We start from the raw sequence: 12,963 nt of genomic DNA, 5'->3' as shown, positions 1-12,963 counted from the left end.
AAAAGTTGGTAGAAATCATCTATTTCTTCTTCTTTGGCTCTGGTTGTTGGTGCATATATCTGAATGATAGTGGTATTCACTGGACTTCCTTGTAAGCGTATGGATATATTCCTGTCACTCACAATGTTGTACTTCAAGATGGATCTAGAAATTACTTTTTTTACTATGAAAGCAACTCCATTTTTTCTCACCTTTTCATCTCCGAAGTAATATATCATATGATCATCTGACTCAAAATGCCTCATGCCGGTCCATCTCATCTCTCCAATGCCTAGTATGTCAATATTAATGCGTTCCATTTCTTTCTTAACAATTTCTTATTTTCCTACATGCATGGTTCTCACATTCCATGTTCCAATCACTAGTGTCTGCTTACAACTCTTTCTCTTCCTTTGTATTTCCATACTTGAAAGTTCTACCTAGGTTGCCCTTTCTGGTAGTCTATGTGTGTTCTGTTGTACATAGGTTTTCAGAGACCTGCTATTTCAGAAGTGGATGGCCAATCCTTCTTTCTAGTCTGTCTTAATCGGAATGTTCAGATTTAGAGGAGTATCTGACAGACAAGCAATTTTTGGAGCAGTGAAAGATAAATCCCTCATTGTGGAGTTAACCATTAGTTATAGTGTTGTCTCTGCCCTTAGCCCAGTGCCTTGACCCACTTATTTCCCAGCTCCACCCTCCACCAGGATACCCCTTCACTTCTGCCAAATCCCTTCAGAATTTATCTTCCATCGTCCAACCCTTGTTCTGACGGCTTGTATCTGAAGCTTTCTTGGCTTCTGTGATTCCAAACACGTCAACTGCTGGGACCAAAATAAACTGGTCCCAGGGATAAAAAAGATTAATTCCTTGATTTATCTGCTTTGTTTGTGGTACGTTGAATGGATAGCAATTGTTTTATGAACTATTACAAATTAACATTTGTGAGTAGGGTTCACTGGCGATATTAACCAGAAAGAATCTTAATTACTAACATATGATCATTTCCTTTGACTCATAAGAAGAATTGTCTGGAAGATAGTTGTATCAGTTGGGTATCTGAGTAAACAGAGTGGTGATTATTTTATGAATCACTTCTTTTTGAAATTGCTTTGATGATTGTTTAAACTTAGAAAGAAAATGTGACTAAGAAAATAAATCTATTCAGTTGCTGATTATGCTTGGAAATGGTTGGGCAGTGCAGATGGTTGACATCAGTAATGTTGTAGACCTCTTTGGCCTCTTAGCTCTGACTCTTTAATTGCTACAGAGGCACAAAAAAACCAAACACAGGCAAACAAGAATTATGTTAGGATTAAAATGGCTGTGTTTTATGCCTGGCAGGGCACTTACAGAACAGTGTTGTCCACATCAGCATCTTCCTTCTTTTGCACCTCTTGTTCCCTTTGCCATCATTGAGCTAGTTGGTCAACATTAAAGTTTTTGAAATGACACCTTAGAAAGCGAGTTCCATGGATTTTAAATACAAATAAAGCATGCCCAACTTTCATGCAATTCCCCCCACCCCCAAATCGTAGCTTTGTTATTATGCTATTTTAGATTGGTTTTCTGCTAAGTTCAGCATAAAAATGAAATTTGCTCATGTAGAAACTGCTAATAGTAAAACTAGCATCTTGAATGAAGCGTTCTGATCTCCTGTAAACTATTGAGGATTTGATGGGGAAGTATTTAAAACTATCAATTCCAAGTTTGTAAATATTCAGTGGAATAAAATGAACAAATTACACTGGTAATTGTTTTAGAACGTACCTAGTTAGACTGTGAGTAGGATGGCTTTTACATGCATGGAAATGCTTTTATTCTAACTCTTTAAGTGAGGGTATTCATCGGCCTTATTTAATTTGGTAGAACTGTCCAACCCCAGAGTAATTTTTTTAAGTACTTCAAAGAACAGGGGGCCCAAATAGACTTTGTAAATAAACTCTCTGAAACTTTTTCTAAATAGAACTCTCAAAAATCCTCTTAAAAGTAGCCTGTGGGGGGATGCTTCCAGAAAATCAGACTGCTTCTCTCCAGTGCCTTGCCTCTAGCAGTTGCCTCAGCATAGACAAGCCTAGGAGTGCATCCTCCTGACCCTCTGTTCTTTTGCTTATATGGGTGGTTTAGCTCAGCGCTGGTTCACCTCATTGTTTGAGAAATACTTCTGCAATATGGCCCAGGGATTTGGTCACAAGTAAGGTGATTTCCCCTTGACACTTATCCCATCTGATTCTCACCATAAAATATTTTCAGTGGAGGCAAATGGCTCTAATTTCAGAGTTCTGGCTTTAACTTTCCAGAGTTTAATTCCAGCTGCTAATTCAACTTTACTTGCTTAAAGTGAGGAGGACTTGAAGCACTTGTAGAAGATCAAGGAATGCAGCCTTCGTTATGGATTATATCTCGATATCAAGAAGACAAAGATTCTCATCACTGACCTGATAGGAACTATAGGAAACTATCAACATCTTCACCTTGCTTGGATCCACAGTTAACACCTTTGATGCCAGCAGTCAGGAAATAAGGAGACACACTGCGCTGGGAAAATCTGCACTTAGGGACCTTTCCAAATTATTGAGGAGTAATGCTGTCAATCTGATGATTAAGGTGCATCTGATTCAGAACATGGTTTTCTGATCACCTGTTACGCATCTCAGAGCTGGATAATGAATAAGGATGACAGAAAAAGAATTGACGCCTTTGAGCTGTCATTTTGTATAAGAACATTGAACATCCCATGGGCGGCCAAGAGAGCCAACAGATATGTCTTGGAGAGGGTGCAGCCTGATTGCTCTTTGGAGGCAAGAATGATGAGGCTTTGCCTCACCTACTTTGGGCATGTTACGAGGATGGTCTGTTCTTGTAGAAGGACATGATGCTGGGAAGGGTGGAGGGTCAGCAAAGAAGAGGAAGACCCTCAACGAAGTGGATTGACATGGTGACTGCTGCTATGGGCTCTTGTGTGTCAGGAAGTGTGAGGATGGCGCAGGATAGAGGAGGGTTCAGATCTTTTGTTCATAGAGTTGCTATGTGGCACAATTAGCTCGATGGCACCTAACAACAACAATTCAACCTCTGGAACTCTAGCCGTGCTAAGTGAGAGCATTCTAAAGCTCTTGGCTGCTAACCAGAAGGTTAGAAGTTCAAGCCCTTCAGAGGCTCCACAGGAGAAAGGAGGGGCAGTCTGCGTCCTTAAAGATGTACAGCTGCAGAAATCCTGGGCATGCTTCTATTCTGTCATTACGGGCTGCTGTGATTTCAGATTGACGAGACAGCAGTGATTTTAAGCGAGAGCAAATTGAATAATTTCTGGTTTTTGGTATTGAGAGAAGAGAGTACTCATTTTTCTTTCACTCGGCTTTATGAGTGTTGTCTCCCCTCCAAGTCCCTAGTGACTCAGTCTGCCTGAGTTTGCACAGAAGGATCTTTGTAACTTAGGCTCAGCTATTTTAAAGTGTGAATTTTAATACATGTGTGCTTATATATGCTTACACTGCTCTCCTCCGTACATTGCTACCACAAGTGTTGATCCACAATTATCACCTGGAGTAATATTAATAAAGAAAAAAAATGTGTTGTTGTGTACCACTGAGTCAGAGCCCACCCATAGCCGACCCTGTGGTGGGTTATAAGAGGCAGTTAATCACATGGGATGCGAGTGCCTAGCCTTCTCCCCGGGTGACCTCGAAACACATGTCTTCAGGATTGTGGTGCAGTTTCTTGCCCACAGTTATCACCTGTGGTAGTAGCAATGAAGAAAGGGGGGGAAATGTATTGCCTTGGACAAATCTGACAGAGACCTCTGAAATGTTAAAGAGCAAGGATGTTAATAGAAAGACTAAGGTGGACCTGACCCACACCATGGCATTTTCCATTGCATTAGGAATTGATGGAATACCAGTTGAGATGTTTCAGCAAGTAACTGTAGCCGTCAGTGTGCTTACCAGCCATGGAAGTGCTTGCCAAGAAATTTGGAAGATAGCTGCCTGGCTAATAGACTAGAAAATATCCATAGTTGTTACCATTTAAAAAAATAAAAAAGGCAATCCAAGAGATGTGAAAATTTTAAAACAGTGTTATTAATATCACATACAAGTAATGAAGATCATATAAGAACACTATAACAGCACATTGACAAGGAACTGCAAAATATTAAAACTGATTTTTTAAAAAATTTTATTATTTTGTGTCTGTGTACCGTCAAATCGGATCTGACTGGTACAGGAGGAGATTGCCCCTACTTCTCCAGCAAAGCATCTGGTGGATTTGAACTGCGTACCTCTGAGATTGCAGTGCAGCTTCTTGCCACTAGGCCACCAGAGCTCAAAACTGAATTTAAAACAAGCCTTGGACAAGGGACATCATTAATGATACCAGGCGGATATGGCTTAAAGCAGAGAATGCTAGAATGATATTTCCTTGTTTTTTATTGACTATGAAAAGACATTTAACTGGGTGGATCGTATAGTACATTATACATAGCATTGGGAATGACTACAATTCCAGAAGACTTAAGTTGTGCTCATCTAAAACCCATAAATAGATCAAGCATCAGTCTTTTGAACAGAACAAGGGGATGAATACTGCATGGTTTAAAATTGGGTTTACTTCAGAGTTGTTTCCTTTTACCATACCTACTCCAAAGTACTGAAGAGCAATGGTGTCTCTCTGGAGACTAAGGTGCATCTGATACAGGCCATGGTCTTTGCAATCACTTGTTATGCATCAGAGAGTTGGACAATGATCAAAGAAGATAGAAGGAGAATTGATGCCTTTGAGCTGTTGTGCTGGAGAAGAGTATTGAGGGTACCATGGACTGCCAAGAAAACGAACAGATTCATCTTGGAAAGGGTCAAACTGGGGGTGGCTCCTTGGAGGCAAGGATTCTGAGGCTCCGTTTAACATACTTGGGACATGTTGTAAGGAGGGGCCAGTCCTTGGAGAGGGACATCATGCTTGGTAGGATGGAGGTACAGCGTAGGAGGGGAAGGTCCTCTATGAGGTGGATTGATTCTGTGACTGGGGTCATCGGGATGGGTGTATCGGGGACAGTGTGATTGGCACAGGACAGAGTAGAGTTTAGGGCTGTTGTATGTAGGGTCGCTATGAATCGCAAGCGACTTGATGGCACATAACAACAACAACAACAACAACAATTCAGGATATGTGCTGAGGAAAGAATTTAAAGTTTATTGTTCTTAGAGGCTTTCAGTTGACTGCAACTCATAGCCAGCCTTGGAACAACAGAAACCTCTCCCAGTGTCCACCACATTCGAGCCCATTGGTGCAGTCACTGTATTAGTCTATCTCATTGATGATTGTCTTGTCTTTCCCTGACCCTCTGCTCTTCCACACATGATGTCTTTTTCCATGGACTGGCCCTCCTGACCACGTGCCCAGAGTATAGCATTTCACCATCCTTGCCTCTAATGAGCTCCATGCTTACACGCTCTCCAAGATTGATTTGGTTTTTTGGCAGTTCAAGGCATGTTTGATACTCTTTGCCAGTATCACAATTCAAAGGTATTGTTTCTTTGTTCTTCCTTATTCATTGTCCAGCTTTGGGAAGCATATGAAGCAGCTGGAGATACCAGAGATTCAGGCAGACACACCTTAGTCTTTAAACTGACATCATTGAGGGCAGACTCTCAGCGGCGCAGTGACTGCAGTAGGGACTTGAGCATAACCGAGACTGTGAGGGTATCACAATCTACAGGGAAAGACAAAAGTTCTGGTCTGCTTGTAAAGTTCCTCATCTCTTTCCACGGCACCTACCAGCAATAACCTGTACTTACAAACGTACATAGGTCTGAGACAAAGACAATTAATATGTGGCGGTAATGAAATGATTTTATTCAGCAAACATTCAGGGTAAAGTCTGAAGTATGTTGAGGATGTGAGGGAAGAAGGGTCTGGGGGAGAAAACTGGAAAGCCTGCTGACAGATGTCTTCACATAGGCCATAGTTAGGAGTATTTGTTTGTACTTTGTCATGGTTAAGTGTCTTTGTAAATGTGCCTGGAGGTGTGTGAAGGAAGAGTCGGAAGGTCAGGATAGAGACTTACTAAAAGGAAAGCTAAAGGATACAATACTATGTGGATTTAAATTTAAACTGGATAAATTATGTTTACTGCATTGAAGCCGATGAGGGAGAGAATAGTTTAAAATGAATAGATTTTAGGGCATTATATTATCATAAGAGTCCGGAGTGAGGGTTGCAGAGTGGAGTATACTTGGGGTGGGGGTGGGGATGTGCGGGGTGTGGGAGGGGATTGTGTACAAATGAAGGAGTTTGTCTGGGGTGGGGAGAAAAGTGCAACAACGAATGAATGGAATTCCAAAATCTCTGTAGATGTTCATTGGAATTAATAATAATAATAATAAATTTAAAATAAAAAAGGGGAAAAAATTTAAAAACAGAAAATATCAAAATAACTTTTTTTTTTTAAGTAGGAGAAGAATTAGATAAATGTACGCTTAGTATTGCCAGTTTTGCCAAACAAGTAACCTTTGTTTGGAAGATTTTCAGATAGTTTATAAATAATGGACACAATTTAACCAGCATACTGGTATATGTAGTAAGATTGCTAGAACTCACAGTGAAGAGGTGAACAGTTGAAAATTATACCTTTTCATATGAAGTTATTTTCATTTAATTGTGTATTCTTGCCAAAGGGATGAATAAATTAATGATACTTTTAAATTAATTTTTTGAAGTTGGATATGAAGACAAAATTAGTGGAAGCTAAATTTCATGAGGAGAAGTTGAAGCTACAGCAGAAGCATGACGCTGATGTGCAGAAGGTAGGGTGGAGGCCATTTATTCTTGTATTCATATGGAATATTTAAAATATTCTAAGTCTTGTACGTACCATCTGTCCATTCATTTATGAAATGATTATGACAAGGAAAGCCTGTGCCACCAATGGAATTTACTACAGTTCCATTGCAGCAAAAATTTCTCTCTAAGCTTCTCTTGCTCATCATACATATTTATGTAAAACTTTGGTACTGCCTGTTGATTCTACTTTAGTTGTTCTTGAAAACCTCCTGCCGTGAATTAGCTTCCCACTTATAGGGACCCTCCTTTGGATTTCAGGGGCTCAACCTCTTCAGCGGAGAAGCTTCCTCATCGTTCTCATGTGGGTGCCTGATGGCTTTGAACCCCTGACCTTTTTGTCAGTAGTCCAATACCTAATACACTTTCCCCAGGGTTCCTTTGAAGATGGATTTTTTTTTGTATTCCATCATTGTCTTTCATATAAATTTAGCTAACTCAGCAGCTGTAAATACTGGAATTTATGTTGGCCTAATGTTCTTTTGCTCAGGCCTCAAGCCCTCGGGGCCTGTCTTTCATTGTTTTTGTTCAGACATTCCTCTAGGTCCTATAGCTGTGGTGTACAAGTTGCCGCACAGCAGTAACTTGTGGTTGCTGTGAGGCTAAACACTGTGACACTGATGTGTCAAATGCGTTAATGGCTGTTTACCCAAAGCAGACAGAGAGTGGAGTGGAGCTCCACGATTAAAACAAGCATGGAAGGAGGAGTGGCATCCACTTCCATAATAGCTTGCCTCCGGAAACCCTATGAACCTGGAGAGAGGATGAAAGACACCCAAGTGTTGAGGACTCTCCTTCATAGGGTTGCTATGAGTCGCCTGTAACTCGATGGCACTTAACAACAATAACATTGTTCTTTAGGGTTTCTGTTAATTAGAAGTTCCTTTACCATTTCAAAAAGAACTCTTGAATTAAGCCTACTGTGATGTATACTGTATTTTTCTGAGGCCAGCACCAAGAATGCAAGCTTTCTTTAAAAAAATAACTTGCTGAGATTTATAACTTGTAGCTTCTCATTCTTTATTTTTTAAAGTAAATATTATTTTTATAATTCTATTTTTTAATTTCCATTTAATTTTTTAAATAATTTAGTAATAATTTTATAATAATGTTTAAATAGCAGAGCAATGAGTTGCCATCCATTCATAATTATTTTACATAGATTAAATAATTTAATGATGGTAATTTTCTTTAATACATGATGGTTGCTCCAAATAGGAAAAGCATTATTCTTTCAAAACTGTTATCCATGATTCTGCTTCCCCAAACTGAATCACAGAGATGAGGACAAAAAGTCCTAAATGCGCTGCTTTAAAAAGCGAATATTTGTTGTTGTTATTAGACACCCTCCAGTTGACTCACCGTGACTCTGTGAACAGCAGATTGGAACCTTGCCTTGCCCTGGGCCGTTCTCAGCATTGCTTACGAACTCCAGTCCACTGTTACATTCACTGTGCTCTTCCATCCCTTTGAGGGTTTCTCCCCCTTCACGGACCCTCTGTGTGAACAGAGTAAGGAAACAACGCATGGTTTAACATTAAAAAAAAAATGGGTGTCAGGGTTGTATATTTTTCCATACCTGTTCAGTCCATATGCTAAGCAAATTATTTGAGAAACGGGACTCTTTGAAGAAAAGCCTGGCATCGGGATTGGAGGAAGACTCGTCAGTAACCTGAGGTATGCCGATGACACAACTTTGCTTGCTGAAAGTGAGGAAGACTTGAAGTGCTTGCTGTAGAAGATCAAAGACTACAACCTTCAACGTCATTGCCTCTCAGTGTCAAGAAAACAAAAATTGTTACCGCTGGGACTGATAGGTGCCATCATGGTAGATGGAGAAAAGATTGACATTGTTAGTGAATTAATTTTACTTGGAACCCCAATGAACATCTGTGGTCCAAGCAAGCAGGAGATGTATTGCACTGGGAAAGTCTGAAGTCAGAGAACTCTCCAAATGATTGAGGAACAGTTAGTTATGTCAGTTGAGGACTGAAGTATGCCTGATGCAGGCCGCGGGCTTTTCAGTCACTTGCTGTGCTTCTGGGAACCAACCAGTGAGTAAGGGTGACAGAGAATTGATGCCTTTGAGCTGTGCTGTTGGGGAAGAGTACTGAGTGTCGTGTAGAATGTTAACAGAACAAATACGCTTTGGAGAAGGTGCAGCCAGAGTGGCAAAGGTGCTAAAGCTTCATCTCACATACTTCAGGCATGTTGCCGGGAGAGGCTATTCCTGGGAGAGGGACATCATGCTTGGAAAGGTGGAGAGTCAGCCAAAGAGAAGACCCTCAGCAAGTTGGATGGACACAGTGATGGCAGCAGTGGGCTTTAGTGCGTCAGAGCTTGTGCGGACGGCACGGAATAGCATAGGGTTCACATCTGGTGTTCATAGTGTCACTAGAAGTTGTGCTTGACTTGATGGCACCTAAAATCAACAATAATCTTTAGGAGAAGTGATGATCTCTTCTGAAACTACTTCAAGCTTAATGGGGGCAAATTTCACATCCTCTGATTGTAGTATTTTCCATTTTGTTCCTCTTTCTCCCCTGCATGATTTTTCCTATCAGATCTGTTACCGTAGCCTCCCTGTAATGGAGAGTTTAGTGCAGAACTTTCACCACCTTTTATGTTGATTCTTCAGGTAATCATAAGGATTAATAAGATTCCTTCCTTATTTTTCAACCATCTATCTTCTGGTTTACTATACCTCATATACTTTATGCTGTTAACTTTGGAAGCAGGAGTGGTATCCACTTCTTAAACAACATGCCTCTGGAAACTCTGTGAACTTTGATGAATGTCAATAGTTACAGAAATGCTTCTGGCCTTTTATTCCTAATGTCGCTATGAATCGTGCTTCGCTAAAAGGCATTCAACAACAACACAAAAACAATGCTATTAAGTAGCTGCTCTCCAGGAGGAAAATGGGCAGTCTCCTCCTGTGCAATTCACTGCCTCTGAAAAACTGCCGGAGGCCGAGGGTTGGTTACCAAAGCACCGGAGCCCCTACAGACCACAAGCTGTGTGGTCATTCTTGTGCAGCTGTTTCTAACTTTTTGTCACTAGTTGTGGGCCTGTTTTGAACCATTAGTGTTGAGTCAGGATCGATCCCAAGGGCAGCGTCTTGCCTTTTGTGGACATAGAGGTGCAGGGCTACTTAAGATCTGGGAGAGCTGGGGCTAGTCTCAACTGCCTCTTTATTTTCCTAAAAGCTTGAGAGCTCTCAAGTCCAACTCAAGGAGCTCTTGAAGGGATTTAGCGAGGAGTCCACAGATAGGCCAGGAGTCTGTATGCGACAGAATCCAGCCAGTCTGTTGCAAGGGAACTGACAAGCGTTAATGAACCCATGTTGCAGTAGATGACCAAGGACTGGCTGAATTCCTTCCAAAACATCTAGTGTTAAAGGGTACTGGTGTTTTTAAAGAGACTCCTGGGTTTAGAGTGAGCTTTACAGGCTCTCTCATTTAGCCTTTCCTGGCACAGAGGTGCCACATACCTCTGCAGGGATCTGTGCCCCAAACTCTTTGGGAACCTTCCTAGGATTCTCCTCTCAGTTGTTTGCAAGATTAACAACAGATCATCTTAGTTGGGCTCTAATGGGTCTTATAGCCCTTCTTTCAGAAAAGCTCTGACACTTATTTTGGTAAGCAAATCTTGTCCTAATAGGGATGTCAGGCATTCAGGCATGTAAACAAAAAATCTAATGTAGTACAGTCCTGGATCTTACATGGAAGTGATGCAGTGCAAGTTTTAGTCTTAAGTTATATCATCTATATCCGTGAACCTCCATTCTTGATAGGGAAGAGTCCCCAAAAGGAAGGTAAATTGGAGAAGTTGCCTCCGTACCTAGCAAAAACTAGAACATGTTACCTTCCACACTGATAACAACCTGGGGTTGTACTGTTAAGATGAAGACGCTGGCCCCACCAGTGGGGCAGACTGGCTCAGTTGGCATCTGGTAGAAGGGGCCAACAGCATACCCTGTTTTAGGATGGTCTACACTCCCTCTGCCAGTGACTCACCTTTTGCAGTATCTACACTGGATGCACTGTAACGTGTCCAGTCTGCTGAAGCCTCATGGTAATGGCCCCTTTTTGGGATTGGAATTCAAGATTGCTTGGAGGTGGCTCTTGAAAAACTAAAGCAAACAAGTGAACCTTCTCTTCCATATTTGTATCCTCTTCAGCCTCTTCCACTCTACCCCTATCATTAAAAACATTGAAAGCCTCTTCTACCATTAACAGTGAGGAGCCTGGGACCCTCATTCTGCTTTACTTAGCTTCCTTTTAATATTTGAGGCTGCCGGTATTAAAATGCATGCCCATGAAGGCTCTCCCTGACTGACTTTTAGGATCCTTGTTATTGTATTTTCTAAAGATGTGACTTGGCTGAGAAAGACTGCTAGATTCTCTTCCTTCCTTCGAGTGACCCCATTAACGTTATCATAATTAGCAGTTTTTGTTACACACTTGAAAATTTCCTGCAGTGCATATGCAGCTACATGTCTCCTTTGCTCTCTATCTCCCGTTGTGATTCCTCCATAATTCTCTGGATCTGCAGAGACACATGAGTTGTAGTTGACTCAATAGCACCTGACAATAACAACAACAGGCACTTTTAGGGGTTTGCACCAAAATCCTGACTAGAGGAGACTGTTAACCTGAACTTACTAGTGAAAAGCCCTTAAAAATATTTGTAACAAAACCTTCTGAAGCTAGACAGAATTCACTGTTAGACCCCTTCTTCCTGGTCCCCACTCTGCTTAAACCTGCTCCCTTGGAGTGCTCTCCACTCTCTGATTGTTGGGCTACTGATTCTGGGTCTTGAAGCCTTGCCAGTCTAAGACCTTCCAGCAGTTTGGTGGACCCACTCCCACTGCTTTGAGATTAGGGAGTAAATTATCTACACTCCTACCAAACACCCTGACATCTGGCAGGTAGGTTCCATTTTGTATTTCAGGTCTTAGTCAATGCAAAGAAAAATTAGGCTGTGTCTCTTAAGACCCAGAGAAAAATAGGGATGAACTCTTAAAATTCAGTTTGAATGTTAATGTCCTATACATCAAACCAGTAAACCTTCTTCCTTAGCACCTGTGTTTTCGAGGTCACAGGTTCAGATACATCCTGTCTCTTCATTACAACATTCCCCTACTTCCATTCATCAAGTGGACCCAGGGAGTCACTGCACAAGTGTACCAGGCTGCTAACGCACAGACTTTGTTAACTTCCAGTCTTGCAAAGTGGCCCTACCTACCTCACTTCCTCATAGGCAAACCTTGCTCCAACTTTCTCTCTTCCCTTTGCTTCCAATACGACTGCATTTCTTTAGGATACATCTTTTCTTCCCTTTTAGCATACCAGTGAAATACTAGGCAAAGATGAAGTTAGGCACTCTCTGAAACCTCTTAACAACCAATGGTCTTTTCTAGCACAGATGTTGCATCATATTAGAAGAAGGGTTCTGTATCTTCTCCATGAAGGTACATTGACATAAGCACATAAACCTTGACAAACACACAAACATTAACACATTTTCCACTCATAGTACATTCAGGTAAACACAGATGATAATAATACTCTTAATAGCATTATACTTTAATCTTATAGAGAAAGACTAATGAGAAGGCATCTCTTCTTAATTAGATGAATACAGTTTAGTGGATCTTGGTGACTCAGATCCCTTGCCATTGCACACCTAGTCTCAAGTCAGTTAGGGCACCTGATTGTTGGGACTGTTCCAGGTCATCAAGTCAGGCAGTCAGGCAGCTTTACTAGCCATGCAAGTACACATGCTCAGGGGGTGTCGTGTCTATTTCAAAGTCCAAGCCCCAGAAATTAAGATCCAGAAGGAGAGAAAGAAGAAAAGGAATGGAAAGAAACAAGCTTGCTTTACCGTTGATGGCAGGAAGCCTCTTTCCATCCAGAGGAATGTGAGAGAATTGCTTTTGGCAGTTACTTGCCCATTCAGTACGGTCTGGGACTTTCCTACCCAAAGTCCTTGTGGCCTTTGGGGTCCTTTGATATTTGATACTTGCTCCCTAATTGTCATTTCATGATCAGTCAAGAAGTGTTGCAGGCTAACACTCCAGATAAGTGTCTTGTCTCCCACACGCAACACCAGAGTGGAGGGCGTGTTGTTTTTGCTGTTTGC

At 41.3% G+C, this 12,963-nt stretch overlaps 1 protein-coding gene across 1 annotated transcript in view; it reads left to right on the top strand.

Annotated features, from left to right (window-relative positions):
- Window positions 1-12,963, top strand: part of CEP112 (centrosomal protein 112kDa) — a 489,757-nt gene that overhangs the window by 71,092 nt on the left and 405,702 nt on the right. The window contains exon 10 of the mRNA XM_006886401.1: window positions 6,696-6,782. Within this exon, the coding sequence (XP_006886463.1) occupies window positions 6,696-6,782 (87 nt within the window). The remainder of the gene's footprint in view (window positions 1-6,695; window positions 6,783-12,963) is intronic.

Source organism: Elephantulus edwardii, unplaced genomic scaffold, assembly GCF_000299155.1.
Source record: "Elephantulus edwardii isolate Elephantulus edwardi_28Jun2011 unplaced genomic scaffold, EleEdw1.0 scaffold00048, whole genome shotgun sequence".
Classification (NCBI taxonomy): Eukaryota; Metazoa; Chordata; class Mammalia; order Macroscelidea; family Macroscelididae; genus Elephantulus; species Elephantulus edwardii.
Note: the sequence above shows the minus strand (reverse complement) of the source record. Positions and strands in the feature narration are given on the sequence as shown.